Genomic DNA, 15,431 nt, shown 5'->3' with positions numbered 1-15,431 from the left:
TGACAGTATTAAGAGGTAAAGCAACAATTAAAACGAGTAAGACAGAGGGAGTATAGGGAGAAATTCGGGAAGATGCAGTTGCATGCGCTCGAAAAATTGTACAATTGACTCGTGTCTTCTCCATCTGCCAGCATTGTTATGGTGCAAGCCACCGCGTGTCTTTATCTTGTCCTTTTTTCGCCACGTACTTCCAACAACTGCTTCCTCACCAACCTAAATTCTTTATATATATATATCTCATGCAAACGTGACTCTGCACTGCATGAAAATTTCACAAAAGGCTTAAAACCTAAAATTCTGTTTTTCTAGGAGTTGTTGAAACAGAAACAATAATGGCTTCAGGGCAACAACAACAACAACGTTCAGAACTTGATGCAAGAGCTAGACAAGGAGAAACAGTGGTCCCTGGTGGCACTGGTGGCAAGAGCCTTGAAGCTCAGGAGCATCTTGCTGAAGGTTAAGCTTAACTAGATCTTCTACCCTTTTTTATAATGTATGTGAACCTTTTTTTTTTTTTTTTTTTGGCCTGCTCTCCTTCTGTATTTGAAAAGAAATTTGTTTTAAATTGGTATTTTACGTTAAGGAGATGGTCTTACAGCTATCTTTTAGGATCACAAATCGGCAAGATATAGTCTGTTCTTATTCAATAGTATTTAAAAAAAATTTACTTTTAAATTTTTTATTTTACCCTGGCATATCATTTTAAATCACAAAGCCACAACATTTAATTATAGATCTAAGATGCGTCAAAAGTTTTTTCCTTCCTTAAATAGCAAAAAAAGAAATGTAAAGTATAATAGACGGAAACATGTTTTTCACTTGCAGCCTTGATGCTATTCCATAGGATAAACACGTAAATCATTTTTTTCTGATAATGGCGGCGGTGAGAGTTGAATTCAGAATTTTTATCTGTTTTCGTACTTTGTGTTTAAAAGTTTAAGCTGTTAACTAGATGCACTCCACCTACTTATTGGCTCTTTTCTCGTTTGGCTAATGAGGTTTGATTTTGTTGAATTGAATGAAGGGAGGAGCAGAGGAGGGCAAACAAGAAAGGAGCAGCTAGGAACAGAAGGGTACCAAGAGCTGGGACAAAAAGGAGGACAGACAAGGAAAGAGCAAATAGGGAGAGAAGGGTACCAAGAAATGGGTCGAAAAGGTGGACTTAGTACAACTGAGAAATCTGGTGGTGAACGTGCTGCTGAAGAAGGCGTTGACATTGATGAATCCAAGTTTAGTACCTCTTAAAATGTTTTTGGAGTATATGGTCTTGTAGTTAAAGCTGTTTTATGTATTACTGAGTTGTGTCTGGTTTTTTGCCGAGTCTGGTCCTAGACGATTAGGTATAGTAGCTTTTGGTGTGTGTCTTAGTTCTGTAAAAATATGTTGTGCCTTATGTAAGGGGTCACGTTATCCCTAGTCTGTAGGGTCTATTACTAATGGATGAAGTTTAATTTCTGGTTTGTTGTTTGCTTTTGTCAAAAATTATGTAAAACTTTAGAATCTTCAATCTTGGATGTGATGCTTATCTCGCAAAAGTTGGAAGGGAGCGGTAACTATTGTGCTCGATGTGCGCTAGCATAAATAGATGAAAAACGAAGGGAGAGAAATCTAAGTGAATTATGAAGTGATTACTTATTTGATAATACACTTGAGAGTCTTTTGTAACTAATGGGAATTTATTACAAGCGAATAATTGGTCTCAAGTAGTTTTAATCCTTAAAATGAGTAATAATTAAATTTTAAATTTGTACATGGCTCGTTTTAATTTAATTCGTATGTTCAAAGAACAAGCAAAATGATTAAATTAAATGTGATTGAAATAATTATGCCTGACGTTAAGCTTGAACGAAGCTTAGTTGTAACTCAATGGAGGAACACTTGAACAATTGCTAAAGCACAAAAGGACAAAATTAAACTTTATCGCTTTGATATTTACTACACTTGAACAATTGCTAAAGCACAAAAGGACAAAATTAAACTTTATCGCTTTGATATTTACTTTGATATGCGTCTCGTAATGTTCTCTCTTTTATATATTAGAAGAGTTTCTACGTTCAAGCTTGGTTGTAACTGAAATGTTCTCTCTTTATATATCAGAAGAGTTTCGTCCTTCAAGCTTGGTTGTAACTGAATGGATGAACACTTGAACAATTGTTAAATTTATTGCTTTGATATGTGTGCCGATAGTGAACCAACTGAATACAAAGGTTTCCCACTTTATATAGTAGAGGAGTTTTAACCTAATATAAATTTTTCTCTTTATATAGTAGAGGAGTTTCAACCTAATACAAATTTAAATAAGGTAAAAATCTTTTCTTTCTTTTTTCATCAAGAAAACACGATTCGCCAAATATCGGACGTGATTCGTGTCGTAATATCCTGCTGATGGCGGATATTTGGGCTCCTCATTTGCCTTCTTTAATTGTCTTTCATTTAATCATGATTCTTCGTTTTACTCGAGCTTAACTCTTCCCATATTTGACCATGCTCGATTTTCGACGTGACATTCATCTACCCTGGGCTCCGATTTGATGGCACCCTCAGTTTTACCCGAGTCAGCGATGAATCACCTTGTTCCTCGTTCCTACATCGTGAAATCGGGGGTAACTTTATCCCCGATTTTACCCGTGCACAGATAGTCCCCTCACTTCTCGAAGAATAGATTTATAGGAACGATGAGATGTGACTAATTGACCCTGGTTCCTTCCTTCGTACACCACAAGCAAGTTGACGAGCTAAAACGTTCCATCAATCACGTCGCTCTAATTTTGGACACGCGTCAGCCGCCAGTTGATCATCCTCGGCAGGTACCGAATGTGAAACGTCACGCATTTTTTATTCCCTCCCTATAAAAGCTCCGGTTTTCTTTTTTTTACTTTCTGATTTCGAACCTTCTTGAGTTGCCCTCGAGTTTTCCATCTGTTCATCAATCCTTCAAATCTTCATAACTTGTTCTTCGCATCTTCATATCTTCATCTCTCATCTTCAAATCTTCATACTTTCCCTTCAAGCCTTCATACCCAACCTTCAAACCTTTATATTTCCAGATTGAGATTGGCTAAGACTTCGAAATCAGTAACCCAAATACAGCACCTTCGACTTCTTTCTCGACCGTCGGAACCGAGGCAACACTCCCTGTAGTAGCCCCGGGACCTCCACTTACAGAATTCATCTCCAGAGGCTGCTTCACAGACAACGATTTCAAGGTCGAAAAAGCCTTCGCACAAGGAGACCGAAGTGAGGAGGCGTGGAGGTATATTTGCTCCATCCCCAAGGAGACTCTCCAAGCGGTTAGAGAGGATTGCAAATGGGAAGGAAAAGAGATAGTCGTTCCCATCCCCGATGAGGGCATCACGACACACGTGGAAGGATATTTGAGTGTTTACACGTATCCTTTCAAATTCGGTCCGGTGGAAACGGTGATCCTCGAGTTCTGTAAGAGGTACGAAATCTGCCTTGGGCAGATTCATCCGACCTTTTTGGAGGATCGTGACCCTTCTCCGTCACTTCGCTAACAACACGGAGGAGTCTGGGTTCACGATCGACCATCTGCTCCGAGTTTACAGCCCTCGAATCTTCCAAGGGGGGTTAATCAAGCTCGCCCGTTGACGAGCGCAAAACACCACTTTAATTATGCTTGCTAGTCAAAGATAGTATAGTATAATATTGTATCCACGGGGATTGGAGTTAAACAGTATTTTCGTAGTTTCTAGCTTGATTTCTATCCATGAGAATCAACAATTGAGATTTATATGATTAATAACTAAAATTAACTAAGAATCTAGAGCTATTGACTAATGACAATAAAAACAAAGATAGGCAAAGAAAGTTATTAGTGGGAGAATATAGGGTTTTGATAGGATAAGTTCAAGATAATTGTTTGGGATCTAACTCTAGATAATTCACTTCTAATGTTCAAGTGAGTCTCTCGAATTATCACTTCTAATGTTCAAGTGAGTCTCTCGAATTCACTCAATTATTAGTTCAAACGTTCAGCAAAAACTCCTCTCTCGATTAGGTTTTAACCTCACAAGATGAACTAATTTAAGCATGTGAAGATATGCAAGAATGTGTAGTGGATTGGTCTTTAGGAGAATCTCTCTCGATTATCCTCCTAACTAGATTTAATCAATAATTCAACTAGCCTCTTTCGATTACTAAGAAGAATTAATGAACTTAACCAACAAGATAATGCAAAGATATCATAAGTTATGCCTCTCTCGATTACCTGAACAAGTGAATATAGATGCAACAATTAAATCATCCAAAAATATTTTAATACATAAAACTAGAGTTATAATCCATAAATAAATATCAATACACCAAATCCATCAAACCCTAAAGAGAACTACTCCATAGATATGGAGCAATTCATCATAAATATAATTAAAGTATAGAAAAACATAAATTCAATCCAAACTGGGGTCTTGAGTGAGGACGGAATGATGAAATCCTTGTGCTTTTGCTCCTCCAACTCCTTCTTAGCCTCCTTAGGTTTAAAGTATGTCAAAAAGTTCAGGAAATAACATTTTTTCATGTATTTATACCAAGTAGGATTAGGCCCAGATGAAATTACCTTCTCCTAACCGAAATAGAAAAATTACTCTGTAAAATTGCACATGCGCACCGCATGGGGCGACGCACCATGCGGGGCATTAGTGGAGAAATCCAGAGAGTTAATTTCTGACATACAGCAGGAAAATGGGCAGCCACAGCGCCCCACGCGCAGTGGCAGTGGGGCTTTCTCAGAGTACGGAATTTTCCTTGCTTTTTGATATCCACATGTGGTTCTCGACCCCTGAACACGATCCCGACTTAATCTCTTGGGATTTTACTCAGACTTCAAAGCTCCAAATCACTCGAATTCATTTCATAACATCTACATAGCTCAGAATCACTCCTACAAGGCATAAAACACATAATAAGTACAAAACACTAGCGATTAAAGCTCAAAACGAATAAAGTGCAGTAAATTAGAGTGCAATAAGCGACTAAAACACAAGATTATAGCCTACCATCAACACCCCACACTTAAACCATTGCTCGTTCTCGAGAAATCAAACTACACTTCACATAGAACACGACCTTGTTTCAACAACTCTCATAACTCATCACACCAAGAATATTTAAAACAGATTAAGTACAATACCGTAACATCCTAGCCTCAAGATTTGACTCAAAAGTACCATGCATTTATCACAACCCGCTCACTTACTCTAACACTGTCACGACCCAAAATCCTAACCTGCCGTGATGGCGCCTTTCTATAGGCAAGCCGACAACCTCAATAAACCACAATTCTTTTAAGTTTGAAAATATAATATTTGAATTTCATAGAAAATCTCACAAATTGCTGATAAAAGAATACATTTTTCAAAACCCGGTGTTACTGAGTACATGAGCATCTAAATGATAATAAAGTTTGACTGATAAAATACTATCTGAAATATAGAACAGTACAATAACTTAAAAGAAGAGAGTCAAGGTCAGTGGACGCCAACCAGCTACCTTGATAGTCTCCAACTGATAACACTCTGAGATCTAACAGGCGTCGTATCCGGAAGCACATGGATCTGCACACGAGGTGCAGTGTGTAGTATCATGAGTACAACCAACTCAGCAAGTAACAATACTAAATAAAGAACTGAAAGTAGTGACGAGCTTCACAGCTAAGTCCAATTACAGTAATTTCCAACATAAGAAGGTAGGCATGCTTTCAAGTTTAACATTTAAGGCCAAAACAGTAATTTCATGTCAAGTTCAACTGAAACATAGATAATATCTCTTGGAATTTCCAAAAGTGATATATGACAACTGTAGTACAATAATAATGAAATCAATGCATCCTCTCAGAGCAACAGTCACTCAGTCCTTTCACTCACTCAGCACTCGACACTCAGTAGGTACCTGCGCTCACTTGGGATATGTACAGACTCCTGAAGGGCTCCTTCAGCCCAAGCGCTACAATCTGCACGGACAACTCACGTGCTATAGTATAATATCTGGATCCGCACGGATAACTCACGTGCTATAATATAATATCTCACAATCAATCCCTCGGACTCACTCAGTCATAAATCTCTCTAGTCTCTCGGGATCTCAGTAATCATGAAAATCAACCCCAACAGAAATGATATAATGTATCAACAAGGAACAATAAAGACTGAGATAAAGTAAACAAGTAAACTATGACTGAGTACAAAATAATAATTTAGCAGATAATTCAACATGTGCACGACCTCTGTGGGTCCCTACAGTGCCAACACATAATCTGAACATGATTTGTGGTTCAATTTCTCTACTACATGGAGAATGTATAGATAACAACAGATTATTCAATTACATAGTTCCATTGAATTTGACCAAATCACAATTCCTACGGTGCACGCCCACACGCCCGTCACCTAGCATGTACGTCACCTCAAAACCGATCACATAACACATAATCCGGGGTTTCATACCCTCAAAACCAAATTTAGAATTGTTACTTACCTCAAACCGTGTAATTATTTATTCTGCTACGCCCTTGCCTCGCGAATCGGCTTCCAAACGCCTCGAATCTAGTCACAAATAATTCAATTCAGTCAATACAAATTATAGGGATTAATTCCATATGAAAATACTAATTTTCCAACAAAATCCGAAATTGCACTCAAAATTCACGTCTCGGAACTAGACAAAAGTTACAAAATATGAACGCCCATTCAACTACGAGTCCAACCATATAAATTTTATCAAATTCCGACATTAACTTGACCCTCAAATCTTCAAATTAAACCAAGAGGGTTTTCACAATTTTCCAACTTAAATCACCAATTAAATGTTAAAAACAAACATGGATTCGAGTAATTTGACCAATATTGAGTTAAGAACACTTACCCCATTGTTTTCCTTGAAAATCTCCCGAAAATCTCCTCTTCCCGAGCTCCAATTCGTCAAAAATTAAAAATGGGACGAAGTTCCATTTTCAGAACTTAAACATTCTACCTAGAGATTCCTTCTTCGCGAACGCGGCCTCTGCCTCGCGTTCGCGAACCACAAATTTCGTTCCGCCCAAATTCCTCCTTCGCGAATGCGACATCACCCTCGTGTTCGCGAAGCACAAAGTGCTTCTACCTCAAATGCCTTCTACGCGAATGCGTTCAACCCACCGCGAACGCGATGTTTCGCTAACCCCTCACTTCGCAAACGCGACCTCCCCTCCGCGAACACGTAGACCAATTGCATGGGGTCCCCAATTTCCTCCTCTCTTCTTCACGAACGAGTCACACTTCTCGCGTTCGCGATGCACAACCTGCCCAACCCTTCATGAACGCGACCTCAAATCTTGCCTGCCCCTCAGTTCCTCTTCTCGAACGCGAGACTCCTCCTGCGAGCGCGATCAAGGAAACTAGATAGTGCATCAGAAAAATTCCAGCAGCATTCCAAGTCCAAAATTTTATCCGTTAACCATCTGTAACTCACCCGAGGCCCCCGGGACCTCAACCAAATACACCAACAAGTCTTAAAACATTATATAAACTTAGTCGAAACCTCACATCACATCAAACAACGCTAAAACCATGATCATACCCCATTTCAAGCCTAATGAAACTAAGAATATTTCAACTTTTACATTCAACGCCGAAACCTATCAAATCAAGTCCGATTGACCACAAATTTTGCACACAAGTCATAAATGACATAATGGACCTATTCTAATTTTCAAAATCAGATTCTGACCCCGATATCAGAAAGTCAACTCCCCGGTTAAACTTCCAAACTTAAATTTCTATTTTAGCCATTTCATGCCTAATTTAACTACGGACTTCCAAATAATTTTTCGGACACGCTCCTAAGTCCAAAATCACCATACAGAGCTATTGGAATCATCAAAATTCTATTTCGGGGTCGATTACACATAGATCAAGATCTGGTCAACCTTTTCAACTTAAGTTTTCATTTTGGAGACTAAGTGTCTCAATTCATTTTAAAACCTCACCGGACCAGAACCAATTACCCCGACAAGTCACATAACAACTGTAAAGCACAAATTGAGCGATAAATGGGGGAACGGGGTTGTAATATTCAAAATGACCGGTCGGGTCGTTACAAACACAGAGGTCAACGACATTACCTTTCCTTCGTGAATCAAGTGCCCTCACACAACAATAGAGAGTAGTTCCACACACAATAAAATTTAAGAATAATTAGGAACTCAAGAGAGAAAGAATTCGCCCACTCTCAGAAACAACATTTATGTGTCACAAAAGACGTACCATAAGCTTGCTCGTAGTATACTACTCTACTAATTGAGCCCATTCAGTCAAGGATCAAGTAGGGATTTACTTGGTTGTAATGTAGGCTGCGGGGTGGGTAGGATACATTTAGATATAAGAGTGACTACACCTCCCTAAGCACTTTAATACATACATTTCATTGTTCAAAACCCCACACTTATGTCAAACCAAAACTCCACCTTCACATCAATATACATTAACTCACTACTTCTTTAAGCACAAATACATCAAGAGTTACCGCTATCAAAGAATATTTTTTCACAACAATACAATTATTTTTTTTCTTTCTTTTTCAATTCAAATGGCTCTTACTTTTTCAAAACATTGCACATTTCTCCTTATTTCATTAGTTCCACTCAAAAGCCAAACCAACCACCCCACACTTCACCTTTTACAAAGTTTATAACAAATTCAAGTGCTCACGATAGGTAAAAGGTTCAAATAGATGGTCAATTCGAACAAATGGGTAGGGCTTGTAATGTGGTTGCCAAGGAAACAGGCTTACAAGCTCAAAGGGGTTAACTAAGATACATAACAATTAGATGGGTAATAGCATATAACTGGCTCAGCAAAGAAATGCCTAAATCACTTCCAAGACTGAACAAAACTACCATTTCGCTTTGTAAACACACGGGGCAAGTTCTAGACATCACATGCAATGCATAGAGTAAAACGAAACCTCACACACATGGCACCTAACTCACTCAGGATTGGACTATCAAGACACTCTAGTCAAAACAGTTAAGCAAAGTTAAAATCCTACAGTTTAAGGTACTCATACAAGAGTCAAAAATTGAGCCTAAGCGTCACAACTAAAGCACTCACTATTCTCAAATCATAATAAAGTCAAGAGACATTGCTTTCAATTCAAATCATAGTACAAGGCTTCCTACTCCTAAAAAAAATAAACTAACTACACCCGGTTCAAACAAAATCCTTGTAAAAGAACTGCGGCACAAAGAAAAACCAAGGGGGAATTAATACACTACCTAACAAAAAAATCTTTTTGTCTTTTTCTTTCGACTTTAATCCCGAAACCCGTCGATGATATCCATCGTCGGGAAAAAATCAAATTTTTTTTAATTTTTATGTTTTTTTCAATTTTCCAACTACTACAACTAACAAAACTAACACATATACATACAACATACAATTATTCCCCATCCCACACTTTAAGTTGTGGCATGTCCCCATGACACACAATTAAAAGGCAAGAGGTAAAGGAAACTTCCCTGAATTTTCTTCTTTTTTGAGAACATATAAACTCCACCCCTAATTCTGAATTCATTCCTCGTTTTCGCTCATTGAAATTTTTTGTGGAGCTCATTAAGACCAATTCTTCTGAGGATACCTGCAAGACCCGCTCTTTTCTTTCTTTCTTATCCTCATCTTGAGCGGTGAATTGCTCGTTCATGATGATCCTTAACTTGTTTCTACATTATTTCACAGGATCTATCCATGCATATTCCTGTAAATCCCCAAAAATAAAATCCACTTGATCAATGTTAGAATAAGAAAACAAAGAAGAAAGGTCATGTGAATATTCCTGTGGCATGTCCAAGACCATTTGTTTCTCATCCTCTTATACTAATGGTTGTAAATGTGGAAAGGTGGATAGGGGTTTGAACTCTTCCTCTATTGCTTCACAGTCAACCAAAACCTTATTTTCAATCATCTCAGTTGAATCAGAGTCCTCTTGTATCGTGGACATCTCTCTTTGTAGACGCTCATCCTCTTGGGTAGGCTCACTCTCACAGGACATCTCCTCCAAATATTCACTATCACAATGCAATGAGCTTTCTTAAAGTATATTTACTATTTGACTCACTCGCGTTGTTAAGTTCTTAATGGCTTCAGCAATTTGTATAAGTCCTTCTTGATTTTGTGTAAATCTTTCTTCAACACTATTCATGAACTTATACATAAGCTCTTCTAAACTGCCATTCTCCTCTTGAGGTGGTTGTCTCACTTTGCTTTCATTCCAGTCATAATAAGGGTATTCATCCCAACCAGAGTCAGAATTGTGCCCATATGAATCCTCATACCTATACGAACTAGAAACAGAGTGAAACTGTTCAAAATACGAACCATAGGAAGAATACATACATGCTTGACAATCAACCCATAGATGATTTCCACCGCATTTAAAACACATAGCAGACCGTTGATAATGTTCAGCTGCTAACTCTTCAACCATTTTCTTAGACTGGTTTTACTCCATCTTCACAACATTTAGAGTTCAAAATCTACAGTATCTTCTCCAACTTGTTAGGTACTACAAAACAAATCTTAAAAAGAAGTTAACTAATAAAAAAAAGGGAAAAGAAAATAATTAAAAAAACTAAAACATAATTTCTGAATTAGCACCAAAAACTATTTCAAACACTATTAATTGCCAATCCCCGTCAATGGTGCCAAAATTTGACGAGCGCAAAATACCACTTTAATTCGGCTCACTAGTCAAACATAGTATAGTATAATATCATATCCACAAGGATTGGAGTTAAACAGTATTTTCGTAGTTTCTAGCATGATTGCTATCCATGATAATCAGCAACCAAGATTTATATGATTAATAACTAAAATTAACTAAGAATCTAGAGCTATTGACTAATGATAATCGAAACAAAGATAAGCAAAAAAGTTATCAGTGGGAGAATATAGGGTTTTTATAGGATAGGTGCAAGATAATTATTTGGAATCTAACTCTAGATAATTTACTTCTGATGTTCAAGTAAGTCTCTCGAATTCACTCAATTATTAGTTCAAACGTTCAGCAAAAAGTCCTCTATCGATTAAGTTCTAATCTCACAAGATGAACCAATTTAAGCACGTGAAGAATGCATAGTGGATTAGTCTTTAGGTGAACCTCTCTCGATTATCATCCTAACTAGATTTAATCAATAATTCAACTAGCCTCTTTCGATTACTAAGAAGAATTAATGAACTCAACCAACAAGTTAATGCAAAGATATCACAAGTTATGCATCTATCGATTACATGAATAAGTGAATATAGATGCAACAATTAAATCATTCAAAAACGCTTCAATACATAAAATTAGAATTATAATCCACAAACAAATATCAATACACCAAATCCAACAAACCCTAAATAAAACTACTCCATAGATATGGAGCAATTCATCACAAATATAATTAAAGTATACGAAAACATAAATTCAATCCAAACTCGGGTCTTGAGTGAGGACGGAATGATGAAATCCTTGTGCTTTTGCTCTTCCAACTCCTTCCTAGCCTCCTTAGGTCTAAAGTGTGTCAAAAAGTCCAAGAAATAATATTTTTTCATGTATTTATACCAAGTAGGGTCGGGCCCAAATGAAATCACCTTCTCCAAGCCGAAATGAAAAATTACTCTGTACAAATTGCACAGGCGTGCCGCATGGTGCGACGCGCCATGCAGGGCATTAGTGGAGAAATCGAGAGAGTTAATTTCTAACATACAGTAGGAAAATGGGCAGCTACAGCGCCCCACGCGCCACGGCAGTGGGGTTTTCTCAGAGTACGGAATTTTCCTTACTTTTTGAAGCCCAAGAACGATTTCAAAACAAGGCAAGAAAGAAGCCCATACCGGAGAGGGGAATTGATATTGGGTCTCTCTAGAATGACTGCCCCTGAGTGTATAATGAATTGGTCAGACGAGGATTGGGGGTATTCTTTGAAGAACCTGATAAAGCAAACTTAATGATTGTTTGGGAGTTTTATGCAAACTGCTCGAAACACAACAACCATGTCTGCACAGTCCGGAGGAAGAGAGTGGACATCTCCAAAGAGGCCATCCGAAGGGCTTATCATTTGCCGGAGTACGTGGAAGACCCTGATACAGGTAACTACTACGCCACGGACCGCGGAGAACCATACATATGGCTCCTGTTCTTTGTAACCATTTGTGTACCTAGGAAGGAGGTAGTGTGGATAAAGGAGGGGCACAAATTTCACTCGACTTTGCTTACCTTTGAAGGGTAATGTTGGTTGTACATCATTAATAATCGCTTGCTGCCTTCAGGCAACACCACTAAGGTGAATGGTCCCCGGGCTGCTCTGATTTGGTGCTTCATCAATAGCCATAATTTTGATGTGGCTCAGGTCATTCAAGACGAGATGACCATTCGTTTTCCTGTGCAGAGGTATGGGTTCTTCTTCCCCTTATTAGTTACTCGGTTATGCCGTGAGGCACAGGTGCCGGAAAATAGGGCCATGGATGAGAAAGTCAAGCGCGAACAAATATTTCGAGCTGATAAAGTTGTAATTGGGAAGGAACCTGATGGACATGCTAAGGCGGATAGTGAGGAATCTGATGCACCTGATGAAGGCAATGAGATGCATGGTGAAGATGTCGCCACTTCTCCACCGCATGAGCAGGGTGTTGGGGAACCTTCAGGCGGTGGATGGACACGAGAATGAGCGCTTTAGAGCAAGAGAAAGCAGGGATGCGTACTTCTGTCACTTACTTGGGAACTCGAGTAGACGCCCTTGCTATACAAAATGAAAAATCCGAGAAGAAGATGATGGCATGGCTGCGTGCACTTGGTCGGGCTTGTCATATGGACCCCGGCACCGTCTCCGACGGGGACAAACTTGATCAGGGGAGTTTTCTTCACCTTTGCATTTTTCTTTATGTGTCATGGGGACATGCCACCATTTAAAGTGTGGGGTGGGGGATATTTTGTATGTTGTATGTATGTGAGTTTTGTTTTTGGTAGTTGTAGTTTGTTTTTGTTAGTTGCAGTAATTAGAAAAAAAAAACAAAAAAATACATAAATATTTTAAATTTTTTGAATTTTCCAGACGATGGATATCATTCGACGGGTTTCTTGAGGGATTAAAGTCGAAAGAAAAAGACAAAAGGTTTTCTTTTGTTAGGTAGTGTATTAATTCCCCCTTGGAGTTTCTTTGTGTCGTGGTTCTTTTTCAACGGTTTTGATTGAACCGGGTGTAGGTAGTTATTTATTTTTTGTTAGGAGTAAGAACATTGAGCTATGTTTTGAATGGAATTCAATATCTCTTGACTCTATTATGCCTTGAGAATAGTGAGTGCTTTAGTTGTGATGCTTAGGCTCAGTTTTTGACTCTTGTATAAGTACCTTAAATTGTATGATCTTAACGTTCCTCTACTGCTTTGACTAGAGTGTCTTGATAGTCCAATCTGGAGTGAGTTATGTGCCATATGTGTGTGAGGTTTAGTATTATTCATTGCATTGCATTTGATGTCTAGAACTTGTCCCATGTATTTGCAAAGCTAAATAGTCGTGGAAGGGATATAGGCACTTCTTTATTAAGCCAGTTATATGTTCTACCCACCTAGTTGTTATGTATCTTAGTTAAACCCTTTGAGCTTGAAATCATGTTTCTTTGGCAACCACATTGCAAGCCTTACCCAGTTGTTTGAATTGACCATCCATTTAAACATTTTACCTCTCATGAGCACTTGAAATTATTATGAACTTTGTAAAAGTTGAAGTGTGGGGTGGTTGGTTTGGCTTTAGAGTGGAACTAATGAAATCAAGAGGGTGCACTGTATTGAAAAAGTGAGAGCCATTTGAATAAAAAGAGAAAAGAAAAAAATATTGTATTGTTGTGCAAAATATTCTTCGATAGTGGTGACTCTTGATATAATTGTGCCTAAAAGAGTAAGGAGTTAATATATATTGATGGGAAGGTGGAGTATGGTTAGACATAAGTGCGGGGTTTTGAATGGTTAAGTATATGTATTAAAAGTGTTTAGGGAGGTGTAGTCACTCTTATATCCAAATGTATCCTACCCATCCCGTAGCCTATATTACAACCAATTAATGTCCTACGTGATCCTTGACTGAATAAGCTCAATTAGTAGAGTAGTACACTACGGGCAAGCCTATGGTACGTCTTTTGTGACATATGAATGTTGTTTCTGAGAGTGAGTGAATTCTTTTTATCTTGAGTTCCTAATTGTTCTTAATGTCTATTGTGTGTGGAACTACTCTCTATTCTTGTGTGAGGGCACTGGATTCACGAAGGAAAGGTAATTTTTTACCTCTGTGTTGGAGTAAGTAAACGGGTTATAAATAATGTGCGGTGCTTTTGAGTCAAATCTTGAGGTTAAGATATTACGATATTGTACTTAATCTGTTTTAAAGAGTCTTGGTGTGATGAGTCATGAGAGTTTTTGAAAAGGTCAGATTTTAGGTAAATTTTAGTTTGATTGCTCGAGGATGAGCAATAGTTTAAGTATGGGGTGTTGATACTAGGCTATAATTGCATATATTGGCCATTAATTTCACTCTACTTTGTTGTATTTTATTAGTGTTTGAGATTTAAATGGTATTATTTTACACTAAGTGTGTGTTTTATGCTCTGTAGGAGCGATTCCGAGTTATGATGAGGTTGTGGAGCTAATTCGAGCTATTTTGGAGCATTAAAGTCTGAGTAAAAGCCAAATGATTAAGTTGGGATCATGTTCGGGGATCAACAGACAATAGTGCACTTAACGAGAGAAATGAAGAGTACGCTGGAGGCTCACCCAGATGCGCGGTTGCGCACTTGACCGCGCAAATGAAGCAATGCACCGCCAGAAGTGCGCGGCCACATGCGCGATCACAGGCCCAGGTGCGCGGCTGCACACGTCCAGTCCGAAAACTTTTCCCAAGCCTATTTTTGTAATTTTGGAGGCGACTCCTTTTGACCTATATGAAGCCCATCTCGTCTAAAAACAGGGTATCGGGGATTTTGAGAGCAACTTTTAGGGAGAGAAGACGAAAAGAAACAACGAAAACGCAAAATACTTGATCCAATTCATTCAATATGGAAGTTTGTTTGATTTTGGGAATTGTAATATCTTCTTATTCTTCTAATACTCTTGTGATGAATAACTTCTCCACTATGGAGTAATCTTTCTTAGGGTTATTGACGGATGTTGTGATTTGACTATTGTTTTGGGTTTTACCCTCTGTTAATTGCCTGAATTCATTGAATGAGTTATTAATTGAATTGGAAGGCTTATTGTGGTTTTACTTTAATCGAAAGAGAAGTGTTGCTGCAATTTGCGTTGTGCCATATTGTGTGGGTTGATTTTACTCCTCTTCTAGGCAATCGAAAGAGCTTAGAGAGTTATCAATTAACCCAGTTTAGAAGAATAATCGAGAGATGTTCTTCG

At 38.2% G+C, this 15,431-nt stretch overlaps 1 protein-coding gene across 1 annotated transcript; it reads left to right on the top strand.

Moving 5' to 3' along the window:
* The first annotated feature begins 244 nt into the window (after positions 1–244).
* LOC107794963 (protein SLE1-like) lies at positions 245–1,460 on the top strand. The gene is made up of 2 exons (XM_016617520.2): positions 245–456; positions 1,025–1,460. The coding sequence occupies exons 1-2, from the start codon at positions 333–335 to the stop codon at positions 1,243–1,245; spliced, it is 345 nt and encodes a 114-aa protein (XP_016473006.1). The 5' UTR covers positions 245–332; the 3' UTR covers positions 1,246–1,460.
* The last annotated feature ends 13,971 nt before the right edge of the window (positions 1,461–15,431 follow it).

The sequence above is a fragment of the Nicotiana tabacum genome, chromosome 2 (genome assembly GCF_000715075.1).
Source record: "Nicotiana tabacum cultivar K326 chromosome 2, ASM71507v2, whole genome shotgun sequence".
NCBI lineage: Eukaryota > Viridiplantae > Streptophyta > Magnoliopsida > Solanales > Solanaceae > Nicotiana > Nicotiana tabacum.
This window is presented reverse-complemented; position numbering and strand designations above follow the sequence as displayed.

Coding starts and splice junctions, on each gene's coding strand:
- LOC107794963 (XM_016617520.2), top strand. CDS start 333: ATGGCTTCAGGGCAACAACAACAACAACGTTCAGAACTTGATGCAAGA. Junction 457..1,024: donor TCAGGAGCATCTTGCTGAAG/GTTAAGCTTAAC, acceptor AATTGAATGAAG/GGAGGAGCAGAGGAGGGCAA.